Source organism: Maylandia zebra, linkage group LG3 (genome assembly GCF_041146795.1).
Source record: "Maylandia zebra isolate NMK-2024a linkage group LG3, Mzebra_GT3a, whole genome shotgun sequence".
Classification (NCBI taxonomy): domain Eukaryota; kingdom Metazoa; phylum Chordata; class Actinopteri; order Cichliformes; family Cichlidae; genus Maylandia; species Maylandia zebra.
Genome location: NC_135169.1, coordinates 62,582,872 through 62,597,539, shown reverse-complemented (window position 1 = coordinate 62,597,539; position 14,668 = coordinate 62,582,872). Strand labels below are relative to the sequence as shown.

The 14,668-nt window shown below is 41.3% G+C and overlaps 1 protein-coding gene across 2 annotated transcripts in view; it reads left to right on the top strand.

The window, feature by feature from the left end:
* Positions 1–14,668, top strand: part of LOC112432493 (NACHT, LRR and PYD domains-containing protein 12-like) — a 773,783-nt gene that overhangs the window by 27,892 nt on the left and 731,223 nt on the right. For both annotated transcript variants that reach the window (XM_076882532.1, XM_076882533.1), the window contains exons 5-8: positions 2,430–2,508; positions 2,909–3,137; positions 3,279–5,070; positions 7,246–7,422. In XM_076882532.1, coding sequence (XP_076738647.1) covers positions 2,430–2,508; positions 2,909–3,137; positions 3,279–5,070; positions 7,246–7,422 — 2,277 coding nt within the window. The remainder of the gene's footprint in view (positions 1–2,429; positions 2,509–2,908; positions 3,138–3,278; positions 5,071–7,245; positions 7,423–14,668) is intronic.

The window sequence follows — 14,668 nt, the reverse complement described above, 5'->3', positions numbered from 1 at the left end:
AAATTCCACTTCCAACCTGAGCAAGCACCTAGCACGCTGCCACAAGAATGTTAAATTGACAGAAAACCCCCAGGATCCCCTCACTGACGTGGCCGCTGTGGTCGATCAACATTAGCCTCTGAACAGGTGGAGGAAGTCAGTCGGAGGAAACTAATGGTACCGACATCCACAAGGTGGAATTCCCTGTATGAGGCCATTTCTAGAATCATCACAATTCCCTTGAATGAACTTAATCCCCTGTGTGTAAAACTGGGAATCAAGTGCCTTAATGAAAGGGAGTACCAGTTCTTGAAAGAGTACTGTACTGTGATGAAGCCCCTGACAGTGGCTCTGGACATCTTACAAGGGGATGAGTGCACCTACGGGGCTTTACTGCCAACACTCACAAGCCTGATGTCAAAGACCCTTTCCCTGAAAGATGACCTCTCTAGAATGACAGCCAGCCTTCCAGATGTCATTGTAAAGGTAAGATTATTATTAATTGCTTTGGGTGGATTTGTTAAATTTATTATACCATTCACAGTGGGTGGATGTTATACTTTGTTTTAAGCAGTGGGTACAATTAGTAAAATGATAGAATAAAAGACCAAGTATTCACCCCTTGTTAAATATCAGGGACATTGATCATCATTAATCATGAATATTAATCATAATATCAACAAAAGCCTCAGCCAAAATTAAATCTCATACAGTACATACATACAATACATACATGATAATAGAAAATATAGATGGTTTAGAGCTGTAAAGCCCACAAAATATTGACAATAGGTAATTATACAGTAAAATAATTTTATTCTTAGTTGCATCATATTGTATGTTACAGGCCCTCAAGACTCGTTTTGATGCTGTTCTGGACAGCCAAGAAGGACTTCTCGCAGCGGCCACTTGTCCCAAGTTTAAACTTCGTTGGCTGAGAGATGAGCATAGGAGAGAGTATGTGAAGGAGCTCCTGCAACTGAGAACACTAATGTGTCCCAAATCCCAGCCAGCCCAGCCAAAATTGACTTTTTTGAATTTCAGAATCAGCCCACAGAAAGCTTCTCAGCAGAAAAAGAAGTGCGGTAACTGACTTTTTAAAGTCAGGCTATGAGCTTGAGATTCTGAATCAGTTTCCAAATCTCAAAAAGATGTACATGAAATACAACAGTCCAACTCCATCCAGTGCACCAGTGGAACGGCTGTTCAGTTTAGGTGGATTGGTGCTTTCCCCAAAAAGGAACAGAATGTCTGATAGAAGGTTTGAGAAACTTCTGCTGATGCGATATAACCACTGTTTCAGTCCAAAAGAAAACAATAAAACATAGGTCTTTTTCAGGGTTGCCACAAACTGAGACTGGATTAACAGCCTGAATGTAGCATGCAATAGCATTTTCTGTTTTTGTAATCTCAACATTATGCCTCTCTGCACTTTACCAACTGTTAAAATATGTTTTTGTTAATTTTATTTATTTTATTTATTTATTTTTTGCTTTATTTATATGAAAAGATGTGTGTATACACAAAAATAATTTATGTTATATGCTGGAGTATGCAGAAATACAGTTTAAGCCTTTATTTTCTTAAAACATGGTGTAATGTGCAGAAATATGTTCAAATGTTAAACAAATTTATTAAAGTCAAAGACTGTTGAATTTAATTTAACTTTTTGTTTGATGAACTGTTTATAAAGTTAAGATTAAAAGTAATAAACAAATTTTTTAAAAAGACACTTTTCCATTTGATTCACTTTTATATGATGGATTATGCAGAAAAAATAGAATTGGCCCAAAAGGTCTATTGATTTATCACGCATTCAGGTAGTGAACATGTTTTTTAAAAGTAACTAAATAACTAAGTAATTAATTGCTTTTGAAAATAAGTAATCAGTAAAGTAACGGGATTACTTTTTTGAGAAGTAATCAGTAATCAGTAACTAATTACTTTTTTCAAGTAACTTGACCAACACTGCTTGTAAATCAGACTGTGTAGTTGTGAACTGAGTTTTGTAACATTGTAAAACAAAATATCTGAAAAGTTTATGTTTTTGCGTTCATTGATTTGTGTGTAAAAATGTAAAAAATGTAATAAATGTAAGAAACATTAGAACTACTTTTGCTGACACAAAGTTTGGCGAGCACTGCAAGTTGGCACTTTAAACCAGTCACTGATATAAAGAGAGCACCTTGTTCCAGGGCATCTGAGCATGGAGGGAAAGCTTTATGCAGGAGATGGTAAGAGCTGTTGGGACTAAAGAAACTGAGCAGAAAACTACAGACATCTGGAAACTGAGTTGTTAATTCTCAGTGGGATCAGCAGGACTAGCAAAGCTTCACCATGACAGTCATCTGATTGACTGAACCCATCCAAACATCACTTCATGGACCTTTAGCTTGTGTCTGTGTGTGGACAGACATAACATGAGCTAATTATACATTACTCCTCCACAGAGTGGACCAGGAGAGAGCAGAGGTTTCCACTGGTCAGTCTGCACAGCAACATCAAACACACCTGGACTCTGTGGTTATGGTTTGTAGTACTACGTTTACATTTGTTCTTTTCAGTCACCTCTATGCTGCACTTTGTGGACCAGAGGATTGTCAGTGTGTCCAACATAAATCAGAGTTTGGGCTCCATGATTTCAGTCAGATTGGGGTGACTGTAGCTCAGGAGGGGAGCAGGTCAGCTACTAGTCAGAAGGTTTGTGAATCAAACCCTGGCTGGCAAATGTACTGAGTAACGTACTAAACCCAAGCTGCCCTCTGATGCATCCATCAGAGTGTGAAAGAAAGTATTTAAGCATAGAACAATGTGCTTGGTTGAATGAGGCATGTTGTATAAAATGCTTTGTGTGCACAGAGTATCAAAGAGAGCTATATAAGAACCAGTCCATTTACCAATGGGTAATTCATATAGTCTTCTTTTCTAGCGGCTGGAGGACAACATCACCATGTTTGTGAAGAACGAGCTGAAGAAGATCCAGAAGCTTCTGAGTCCAGATCACCCAGAAACTTTAAAGAGCCAGATGGAGGATGAGGAGATGTTTGAAGGTGAGGATGAAGATGAAAGAAAGAGCTGCAGAGAAGCATTTCTGAAGATCACACTCCACTTCTTGAGGAGACTTAAGCAGCATGAGATGGCTGACCATCTGCAGAGCAGTAAGAGAATTTCTCTAAAGACTGAATATTGATCTTTCCTAATAGCTCAAGAAATGGACCAATAGACATTCATCCTTTCAGGGTACTGAAAGGCTATGATATTTATTGTATAATATTTGTTTCTGAATTTCTTACCTTCAGAAATATTTGCTCCACTCTGTAAACGTGAACTTAAAGCCCAACTGAAGAAGAAGTTCCAGTGTGTGTTTGAGGGCATCGCTAAAGCAGGAAGCCCAACCCTCCTGAATCAGATCTACACAGAGCTCTACATCACAGAGGGAGGGACTGCAGAGGTCAATGAGGAACATGAGGTCAGACAGATTGAAACAGCATCCAGGAAACCAGACAGACCAGAAACAACCATCAGACAAGAAGACATCTTTAAAGCCTCACCTGGAAGAGACGAACCAATCAGAACAGTGCTGACAAAGGGAGTGGCTGGCATTGGGAAAACAGTCTTAACACAGAAATACAGCCTGGACTGGGCTGAAGACAAAGCCAACCAGGACATCCAGTTCATATTTCCATTCACTTTCAGAGAGCTGAATGTGCTGAAAGAGGAAAAGTTCAGCTTGGTGGAACTTGTTCATCACTTCTTTAATCAAACTAACGAATCAGGAATCTGCAGGCTTGAAGACTTCCAGGTTGTGTTCATACTTGATGGTCTGGATGAGTGTCGACTTCCTCTGGACTTCCACAAAACTACAATCTTAACTGACCCTAGAAAGTCCACCTCAGTGGATGAGCTGCTGACAAACCTCATCAGGGGGAAACTGCTTCCCTCTGCTCGCCTTTGGATAACAACACGACCTGCAGCAGCCAATCAGATCCCTCCTCAGTGTGTCGACATGGTGACAGAGGTCAGAGGGTTCACTGACCCACAGAAGGAGGAGTACTTCAGGAAGAGATTCAGAGATGAGGAGCAGGCCAGCAGGATCATCTCCCACATCAAGAAAGCTCGAAGCCTCCACATCATGTGTCACATCCCAGTCTTCTGCTGGATCACTGCTACAGTTCTGGAGGATGTGCTGGAAACCAGAGAGGGAAGAGAGCTGCCCAACACCCTGACTGAGATGTACATCCACTTCCTGGTGGTTCAGGCCAAAGTCAAGAGGATCAAATATGATGGAGGAGCTGAGACAGATCCACACTGGAGTCCAGAGAGCAGGAAGATGATGGAGTCTCTGGGAAAACTGGCTTTTGATCAGCTGCAGAAAGGAAACCTGATCTTCTATGAACCAGACCTGACAGAGTGTGGCATCGATATCAGAGCAGCCTCAGTGTACTCAGGAGTGTTCACACAGATCTTTAAAGAGGAGAAACAACTGTACCAGAACAAGGTGTTCTGCTTTGTTCATCTCAGTGTTCAGGAGTTTCTGGCTGCTCTTCATGTCCACCTGACCTTCATCAACTCTGGACTCAATCTGCTGGAAGAACAAAAAACAACTTGGAAGGTGTTTCAAACAAGAAAATCTTCAGAGAAATACTTCTACCAGTGTGCTGTGGACAAGGCCTTACAGAGCCCCAATGGACACCTGGACTTGTTCCTTCGTTTTCTCTTGGGTCTGAAGACTAATCAAACTCGTTTGCAAGGCCTCATGACACAAACAGGAAGTAGCTCAAAGACCAATCAAGAAGCAGTTCAGTACATCAAGGAGAAGCTCAGTGAGAATCTGTCTGCAGAGAAAAGCATCAATCTGTTTCACTGTCTGAATGAACTGAATGATCGTTCTCTGCTGGAGGAGATCCAACAGTCCTTGAGTTCAGGACGTCTCTCCACAGATAAACTGTCTCCTGCTCAGTGGTCAGCTCTGGTCTTCATCTTACTGTCATCAGAAAAAGATCTGGATGTGTTTGACCTGAAGAAATACTTTGCTTCAGAGGAGGCTCTTCTGAGGCTGCTGCCAGTGGTCAAAGCCTCTAAAAAAGTTCTGTAAGTTATAAAGTTTTTATTTAATATTTATATATTTATATAATTTTATATATTTATATATAATATTTATTTAATATTGATGTCTTAAATTTATTTTTGATTAAACTAGCAATAATTTTATGGTAGTATTAAATAAATACATCATTAATGAATTATTTATTTTAGTAATTAATTAAAAAATATATTGATAATTAATTATCAGTTAATTTCATTTAAAATAATTCATTATTTATTTATGTACAATTCAAATTAGTTAATTACATATTTAATCAATTATTGGTTTGTTTTCTATTTTAATTGTTTTACTGACACATTTAATGAATTATTTAATGATGTATTTATTTAATTCACGTTGCTACTCCTGGCCCTGCATCGCTGTTCATAAATACATTTTATTTGTCAGCTTCACCCATCAAAGTCAGGGGGCGGGGTTAATGCTGATCAAGTCAAAACCATTGTTTTGGTCTGGTGGGCGTTCTTTTAGTGGGCTTTTCTCAATACTAAGTAGGCCTACACACCAGGGTTTGGACATGTGTGGACCCAAACTATACTTAAACTTTACCCTTTTTTGTGTGTCACCAAATACACTTTTAATATTTTCTAGACAAGAATGTAGTGGCATAATCTTTAACCTCTTTTGGCTCCAAACAGAAGTGACAGACTTGAGCAGGGTTCATTTAAAGGCTGACAGAAGTGGAGTGGTGACGGGGAGATGTTTGACAGGACAGTGTTTCAGCCTCCACAGGTTCATGTTGTGCTCCATCAGTCAGTGAAGATGAAGTCAGTGCTGATGAGGCTGTAGAGTGTGTGAGGGATGTGAATGAGGATGATGAAGATCTGATGATAGCAGATAAAAACAGGCTGCAGAGACTTTGAGCCATACAGGGCACACAGTGTGTGTACAGAACAGCTGAAATCATTATGGAGGCCTCACTGGGATATGGAAGCATCACAGTACAGCTTCAGTGAAGCTTTAAAGTCTCTGATATGAGATGAGAAATGAAGCAGCCAGAGCTTTTTCATGAGTGGAAATCCACTGTGACTGTGAGCTGCTGCTACAGCCTCCAGATTAGCCAGCAGCTCATCCTGCTCAACATTTTCTCACCAACTTTAATGGAAGTGTGATGTTTTCAGCTGGAGTGATGGTCAGGGTGGCCTCCCTCTCCTCTTCTTCTCCTCTTCCTCTTTCATTTGTAAAGCCACTTCTGCTGCTTTCATTCATTTGGAAGTCCTGTAGCTGAGTTTGGGAGAGACTAACAGCCTCGGCAGCAGAGGGGAGAAAGGCTGTAACACCACCACTTTACTCTGTTCTACCTGTCACATCATTTTATCAGGAAACAAATATGCTCATGTTTTTACTATGTTTGTCTTGAAGATGTAAGAAGATCACATGGTGCTTTTTATTATTGTGTTGGTTTGTTTCCTGTCTCTTGGATGGAGCCCAGCTGTGCGTGGCCCCTGGGCCCAGGATGAGGCCAAACTGACATGGGATGAAATGTCTGTCACATAATTGAGCTTAGTGTAGTTTCATTTCTGCACAATTTAAAAACAACCAAAACTTTGTTCTGTCTTTTCTATGTTATACTGTAGACTTTCTTTGATACTGTGTCCAAAAGGAGCAGCTTTTACTTTGAAGGGGAGGCGTCTCTGTTTCCTCTTCAGGTTGGATGATGGAAGCAAATGAGTGTGTGATGTTCTTTCAGTGTTGCACTTTGTAGACGCTCCCTGAGCACTGGTCTCACAGCCAGCTGCACATAGAGACCAGTGTTGTTAGTCCAGGTCAGAAGATGACTTGTTGGAATGAAAATGAGCTTGTAGTTTGTCTGCTTTAATAATGTGACTGGAAAAAGGTGTTGGACTTCAAATATGTCCATTTCTTTCACACTTCACCTTTAAAAGTGAAGCCTTGTGGTTCCTGGAAGGAAAAACACGACTTTTTCAAGTCTTTGTCCTGTTTTTATAATAAATGTACGACTTTAATGTGAAACATTCAGAGTTTTTTCTCTTGTTGTGTTTGTTTGAAGCTGCTTCCTGTTGGCTTCAGCTGTTTGGAGTTTCCATTTTCTAAACTTCTACATTCTGAACCTTCTTCAGCTCTGAACAGATGATGAAACACTGAATGATTTCAAGCTCACACTTTGTCTAATAAACTTACATCTTTCATTCTTTATACAGATTGAGGGCCTGTGGTTTGTCAGAGATCAGCTGTGATTATCTGGCAGCAGCACTGAAGTCCAACCCCTCCCATCTGAGACAGCTGGACCTGAGTTGGAACAACAAGCTGCAGGAATCAGGAGTGAAGCATCTGTGTGGTTTCCTGGAGAGTCCAGGATGTGGACTTGAAACTCTGAGGTCAGTCAGCATGTTTTAGTTGTGCTGAGATGAATATGATGTGAAAGTTGTGCTGACACTAAACTGCAGACATCAGGCTGATATTATACTGATTCACACTGAGGATCTTCATGGTAAAGTCTGTTTTCTTCTTCTCTGGTTTAGTCCATTGACTGCAGAAGAACAATGTTCACATTTCAAACAGTGAGACTCAACGTATGGCCCGCGGCCCACACGCGGCCTGCCCACCTTTCCTGATTCAGAGAGAGGGGACCCTGATTAACTGTGTAGTGTTCTTCCTCACAGTTCTAAGTATCAGACACAACAATGAATAATCCACAGCTGACTGTCTTTAGCAGGTCAAAGGTCACGGCACACAGCAGACAGTGGGAAATATTATAATTCTGATCATTTATCAGCACATATCCATATGTATAAAAACAAAGCTGACACTGTGAGACTTGATCAGAGGTGTGATCATCACAGCAGAGGCCTTCGTGTCAAAGTCACTGAGGATCAAACAGAAACACATGAAGCAGATTTTCCTGTTCTGGCTTTTTATAGCAGATAACCTTCAAAATATTCTGCAGTCCATCAAAAACTGAAGCAAACCATGAATCAACATGTGAACATGAGCTGATGCTGCTGAAGGGAAGCAAAGTTACAGAGGTTTGATTACAGACACAGCTGAGAGTTTGTAATCTGTCATCATTTTAAAAGGTTTACATTTCTTCAGTATTGAACAGCAGAAATGAGGCTTTGTTTTCGGAGGCCGACAGCAGTGAACACAACAGCAGACTGGTGCGTAATAAGCAGTGAATAACGCAGGAAACAGATTTTTGTTAGGTGTATCTGTGTGCAGACAGGAATAGGACCCAAGGTGCAGACTCCGGAGACAGAACTTAAACAAAAACAGCTTTAATGCTGAACGCAAACATGACATAACTGGAAAATGTCAAAAATAAACTAACACCGGTGGACAGGCAAAACACACAGCAAAATAAACGGTAGATCGCGACACGGACACAGAGAAACACAGGGCTTAAATACACAGAGGGAGAAATCAGGAAATGAGTAACAGGAGGGAAACACAGCTGGGGCAAATCAGAACTGACGAGACCAAAGAAGCGTAAACTGAACACACTGAGAAAAGACAGAGACCTTCAAAGTAAAACAGGAAACGCATAACACAGACTGAACAAAGACACAGGCTCATAAGCAGGCACTACAAAGGAAACAGAGATGTGGGAACAGGGCAGACACAAACACTGACTGAACACGGGGATATAGGAACTAAGGATACACATAGACGCGAACTAGACAAGGGGATGCAGGTGATAGGGGAGACAGAGCAACTAAAGAAGACAGAGACCTAAGCCATAAGACAGAACTCAAAGAAACCAAAAACTAGACAGTATAAATAATATCATAAACTCAAAAACCCTGGGTCGACGACCCAGGCATCCTAACAATTTTTGAAGGTAAACTGTTCTTGAAGTTGTTGAAATCTCCCAATTCTTTGAATCTTTGGGCTGAAGGAAGGACAATACTCGGTATGGTGTTCCTGGTTCTCGCCAACCCCTTCATGGTTATTGCTGTGTTTGTGGGATCCATCTTCTCAAGGAGCCCAAACGCCATGACACTTGACCCCAGTTGCTGTCTCGGCAGTCCCTACATCTGTCTCTGCTGTGAAGGGTCCTCATATCTCCGTGTCCCCGTCTGGTGTCTGCTCCTTTCTCTGCAAGAGACCGAAAACCAAAACACCTCTCTCCCTAGCCTTGATAATCTAATATTGTTATCCATTGTTCTTCTAATGATTCAAATTTGGTTCAGAATATTATGTTCAGGACTTATTCTAATCATAATCTATGTGTGTGTAAAAGTAATCAAAAATTAATGAATCATCTCTAAGTCTAACACATTATAAGCCTAAGTTTTACCATAGCTAAATTATTAAACACAAAAATAAACTCATAGAAATTTTCATATCACCATTGTTAGATGTTCAAACTCAACTTCCACTTCCAGAAAAGGTCAGTGACATCATATCTCAAAAAGCATCAGAAATTCTCCTCTTCAGTCTCTCTTATTGTCCTGCTCCTGCAAAAATAAAACAAAACAAAGCGAAGCATCCACCCTTCTCTTGCCGGCTGGGTGAATTATTTGTTGGCATTTACTAATCCTAAAGTTGGTACAGTCATTGTCTCAGTCTCAAGTCAGTCAAAACTTTTAGTCCGTCCATCACAGTCCAGTCACATGCATTCATTCACACACATTCATACCAGATGTTGCTGATAATGGAGTCTCACGCGCAACCTATTCGAGCATCCATCACCAGCAAGATGACGTCATCATTTTAAAAGGAAAACAATTCCTTGTTGTTTTTTTGGACCGGATTGACTCGGTGCAATCCTTTTAGACTCAGAACTTCTCAGTGTTCCCTATACAGTAAGTGATTTTTCTCCCAAGCCAATTACAATCATGGAGAAGCACACTTTGCAACTGTTTACAGTAATAAATTTTTATAGCGCTTTAAATCTCAATCTTTCAGGCCTGGTTTAAAGAGCTGATTGTTAAATCATGAACTCACAAAATATCACCATGTCACCACCTCACCACCGGTGGATCACACCTCTCAGATGTTTTTTCCTCAGTGCACTGTAACAAAAACGAAAACAGACGTAACCAACAAAACACTAATAACAATAACACAAACTAGGGCCCGTTGCAGACATGTCCAAGCATAAAACTATCCCTCTCTCGCTTACGAGAAAGAACACAAGCCAAAGCTCACTGATAAAATCAAGCTAGTGCTCAGCAAAACCAAAAAAATAAACCAGAAACTCACAGGAACATTTTGCTTCCTGCCGGGACAATATTGTGTGGGAATGAGAACCTCAGGTGCCGTAACACCTTTTGTTCCTCCTTGTATTAAAACTCAATCACAGAAAATGCCGTACTCCAACCTAAATTTACACTATTAATTCATCATCTTCACTCTGTGCCACTGTTCCTCATCAGGGCTGTGTGAAGCACAGCAAAGAATTCAGTCAAGGCCTTGAGCCATAAACAGACATCACGCACAGACATTGTTTTCATAACCAAACCGTTTTAGACCTTATTAACTCTACATAAATGCCCTCTGGGTGACATATAACACATTCTAAGTTATCAATGGTAATCAATGGCTCCTCATAAAAATTATGTACTGGGATGTTTGTGTGCAGCATTTTGCATATCAGCATAAGCAAAGCATTCTTCATTGCATGAGCGTGTGTGTGTGTGTGGATCACTCCTCATTGCACAAGCGTGTGCATGTGTATGTGTGTGCATCATTTCTCAGTGAATCAGCATTCTAATGTATGTATGTGTGTTTGTGTGTGTGTGTGTGTCATTTCTCACTGAATCAGCATTCTAATGTATGTATGTGTGTGTGTGTGTGTGTGTGTGTGTCATTTCTCACTCAATCAATGAGTGCACATGTGTTCATGTGTGTATTTCACTTTATTCTGAATCTGTGTGTTTGTAGATGTATGTGTGTGTGTTCATCACTTCCCTGTTCTGGTGTTCTGGGTAAACCACAGCCTGAAGCATGCCCTGGGGTCCTGCCCCCCTCCTTTTCAGTCTGTTTGCGACCATTGCTGTTGCTGCTGCTCAAAGTTCCGTCCGTCCTGGTTCTGACCCCCATTGGGGCAGTCCTTTCTCCAGTGTCCATGCTCGCCGCAGGTGAAAACCTGCATCTTCTTCTGTGTGTTTTGTCCATTCTGAGGTGCCTTTTGACCTCAGTTACTCCTCCTGTCCCGGTCACGCCCTTTTCGCCGCCCGATCCTCCGTGTTGGTCCATCACTGTCCTGCACAGTGTTAATGCAAAGTTATCAAGGTCAGCATTGTTTTGCTCGGCCTTACTTTTCATCTGGGCTTGGCGGGCGTCTCGTCACAGCTCTGTCAGCTGACGTAGTCTGAGAATTTTCCCCCGTGTAGTGAAACGGGCCTTAGATTTAGTGCTCTCCGTCTCGGCTGCATGAGATCACATTCCTGCAGCACTGTTGACTTTTCAGGTCGTTGTTGTGGGTCCAGCTGTTGCAGCATTTGGTCAGTGTCACGTATGGGGGAGAGCAGGAGTCCAGTCAGCCTCGGCTTTCAGGGCGGCAAAGCAGCCTGTAATTAAGCATAAAGAGAAAAAACAAAAACAAAAACAAAAACAAACACAAACAAAAACAAAAACAAACGAACAGGAAAATGATGTTGTGTTGGCTGTGTTATTTAGACGGGGAAACAACGGGGCCAGGCCCTGTGTCAGCCTTCTCTCCCCCTTTTTTTTTTTTTTGTTTTTTCTCACCATATAATCCACTCATGACCCACCAAGCTGACAGGACAACACAGGTACATGTTAAAATTCTTAAGATCATGTTTAAAAGCCCAAAAATGGAATTTTCTTTCATTCAGTAATCACTTTTATTAATCAATCAACAGAAAACATGTCACAATTTGAATCTTTTTACCACTAAATTTGTTGTGTCTTCCCTGGTTGGTTAGACCAGTGTTTCTTTTTTTTTAGTTAAATTGTTGTCCTGCAACCCAGAGGGTTTCTTTGTCAGTAATGTATAAACTTTATTATTTAAGTATGTTAATTTTTTCTTTAACCTTGCTGGAAAATCTTCACATGTTCATGAGTGTAAGCTGTTTCTTCATTGCATGTGTGTGCATTTGTAGGCAAGCAGGTTAATTTTAACTTTTTCTCAAACTAGGCGTTACCTTAAAAGGAGCCTTTCTCTCACATTTCTCTGCTTTTGTGTGTTTTTGTTTCACCTTTTGTTGTGATGCTCCGGACGCCTTTCCCAACCTCCACAAGTTTGTTGGCCCCAATTTTATGAGTTAAAAACTTCTCTTAATTCCTCCTCGCTGCTGTCTGTTTCACAGCTGCTGATTCATGCTGGGTGTGGTTCCCATTACCTATAATTTTACTTCGGCCACTGTGCTTGTGGGGGCAGTTGGTCCAGGTCCGCAGCTTCCTGTATTGACACACTAAGAGATTTATTTAATTTCATTTTCATCACTGTTAAACAGATAAGCAGGCAACCCGCCTACCTTGACAGCGTAAACTGCACGCCAATCTCCCAACACATTCCTCTCTCTACTCCTCCATAATTCTCCACTACACACCTCTCACTATCTCTCCTTTTTATTTTTATTACACCACAGAGTAATACACCCAATTTAGCCCGTCTATCTCTATGTGGCTCCAAATTCCCTCATTATTTAATTTCACACTCGTCAGGGGACAGGCACACAACAATTTCAACCACTGAAACGAGGAATTCAACCTTTTTATATTTCACCTATGATAGAACTCAACCTTAGATGTAAAAGCATTCTCTTGTTCTATTCCAGAATAAATGTGAACCCGTGGTTACACGGCCGTTCCAGTGTTATTCTGGGGCTATGCAGGAGTCCTCAGTTCCCAAGTTGCCAACTTAGCATCCAGACGCCGCTGGTCCTGGCCGCGCGTCCACGACCAGGAGGGTCGCCACACCTTGAACAAAATTTCCACAGGTACACTAGGTGTCAACCTTAGATCTTAAAGCATTCTCTTCGCACTAATGTCCTCCTATTCAAACACATCAATCGTCACTGTCACTGTATTCACACTTCACACTCACAAAAAACACTCAGAGCGCACCTCACCCACAGCCAGAGCGCGCCTTACACACACAGCGCGTTTCACCATCAGTGAGACACACAGAGAGCGCTCCTCATCAGCAGAAATTTGCACAGAAACCTCTGAGCTCAACTGTTAAAACTCTTCTGGAGCACAACAACCAAAGATCAAAATACCCTTTTCTCTGCGCTTATGGCCGCCACAACGGGGCAAAGTCGCATCATAAAAGTGATGCCTGCGTCCCCAGAAGTTCTACCAGACACCATAAACCAGGTTTTTCTCTATGTACTTCTTGGCAAGTAAAATTTTACTTTGTTTATGACTGCAGCCCTCGTTGCACCACTGCACCACAAACCACCGTCTAACCTCTATTCAATGTACTGAAACCAGCACCAACCACTGCTGCACTTCCCGGCCGCACCAACGGAACACGCCCGTATCATAAACCAAAACCTACGGATGTGTTGCGCTCTCGCGTTGCCAGCGTCCAACTGCACCGTAAGCCAGCATCTGCTTTTCCTTAAATCAACTTCTATTTCATGGCCGCATCAACAAAAGACTCAACCGACATCATAACCAACTTCAAAACCTCGACTTCAAATGTACTGAACTTATGGCTGCGTCTCCAGAAGAAATTCTAATGTATTATTGCTACAGAAGCCAGTTTTAGACAAAATTAAATGTGGAAGGTAAAGTGGGCTGCAACTAGACCAACGTAGTGTGTTATTAGTATCTCGGTAGAAGCAGTTTACTGCAACTAGTCCAACGTAGTATGTTATTAGTATCTCGGTAGAAGCAGTTTACATAACACACTGGAATTCAGCCTCAACTTATGTTGTTAGTATCTTGCGCCAAAAACCAGACACCGACAAATTTACTGTGAAAATACATGTGACTCAGTGAACAGATTAATTTGGAAAGCCCAATATGCACATTTTGGTATAATACAACAGGCTGTGCTTACCTTTTTATTTTTGGACATGTCCTCTGTTCACCTCGCCTCACGATCTAACCAAAGGCCAAATCTGCACCTCCTCAGCACACCAAAGATCCGGGTCACACGGCACCAAGTTGTTGAAATCTCCCAATTCTTTGAATCTTTGGGCTGAAGGAAGGACAGTACTCGGTGTATAAATGCTCAATCAACAATCATTTATTTCCATATAATTCAACACTTATGAGCATTAGAACCATCATGATGGGGAGAGCTGCCTGCAGAGGGTCACAGCAAGTCTCAAAATGGTGACGGGTTACACAGCTCTTTATACTCTTCTAGTGGCCCCCACCTGGTCGTAAAAGCCCAAATATGCACATTCTTTCTCTCACGGCGCCTAAGTTATGACCTCGGCTCCCTGTCTTTCTGTGTGAAGTAGGAAGGGGGGTAAGGAATGTGGTTTTATCTCCTCTCCCCAGACACCAAGTCTTCTGCTTACAACCTTCTTCATATGATTCAGCAGTAAAACATGTCAAGAAACAATGTAATACATTCAACAGGGTTGAGTAATATAGGTCAAACAAATAGATCGAATGATTTTCCCACTCTTTTAGGTCAGAAGTATAATGCAAACTAAAACTACATACTAATCACACACTCTATATTAAAAGGTA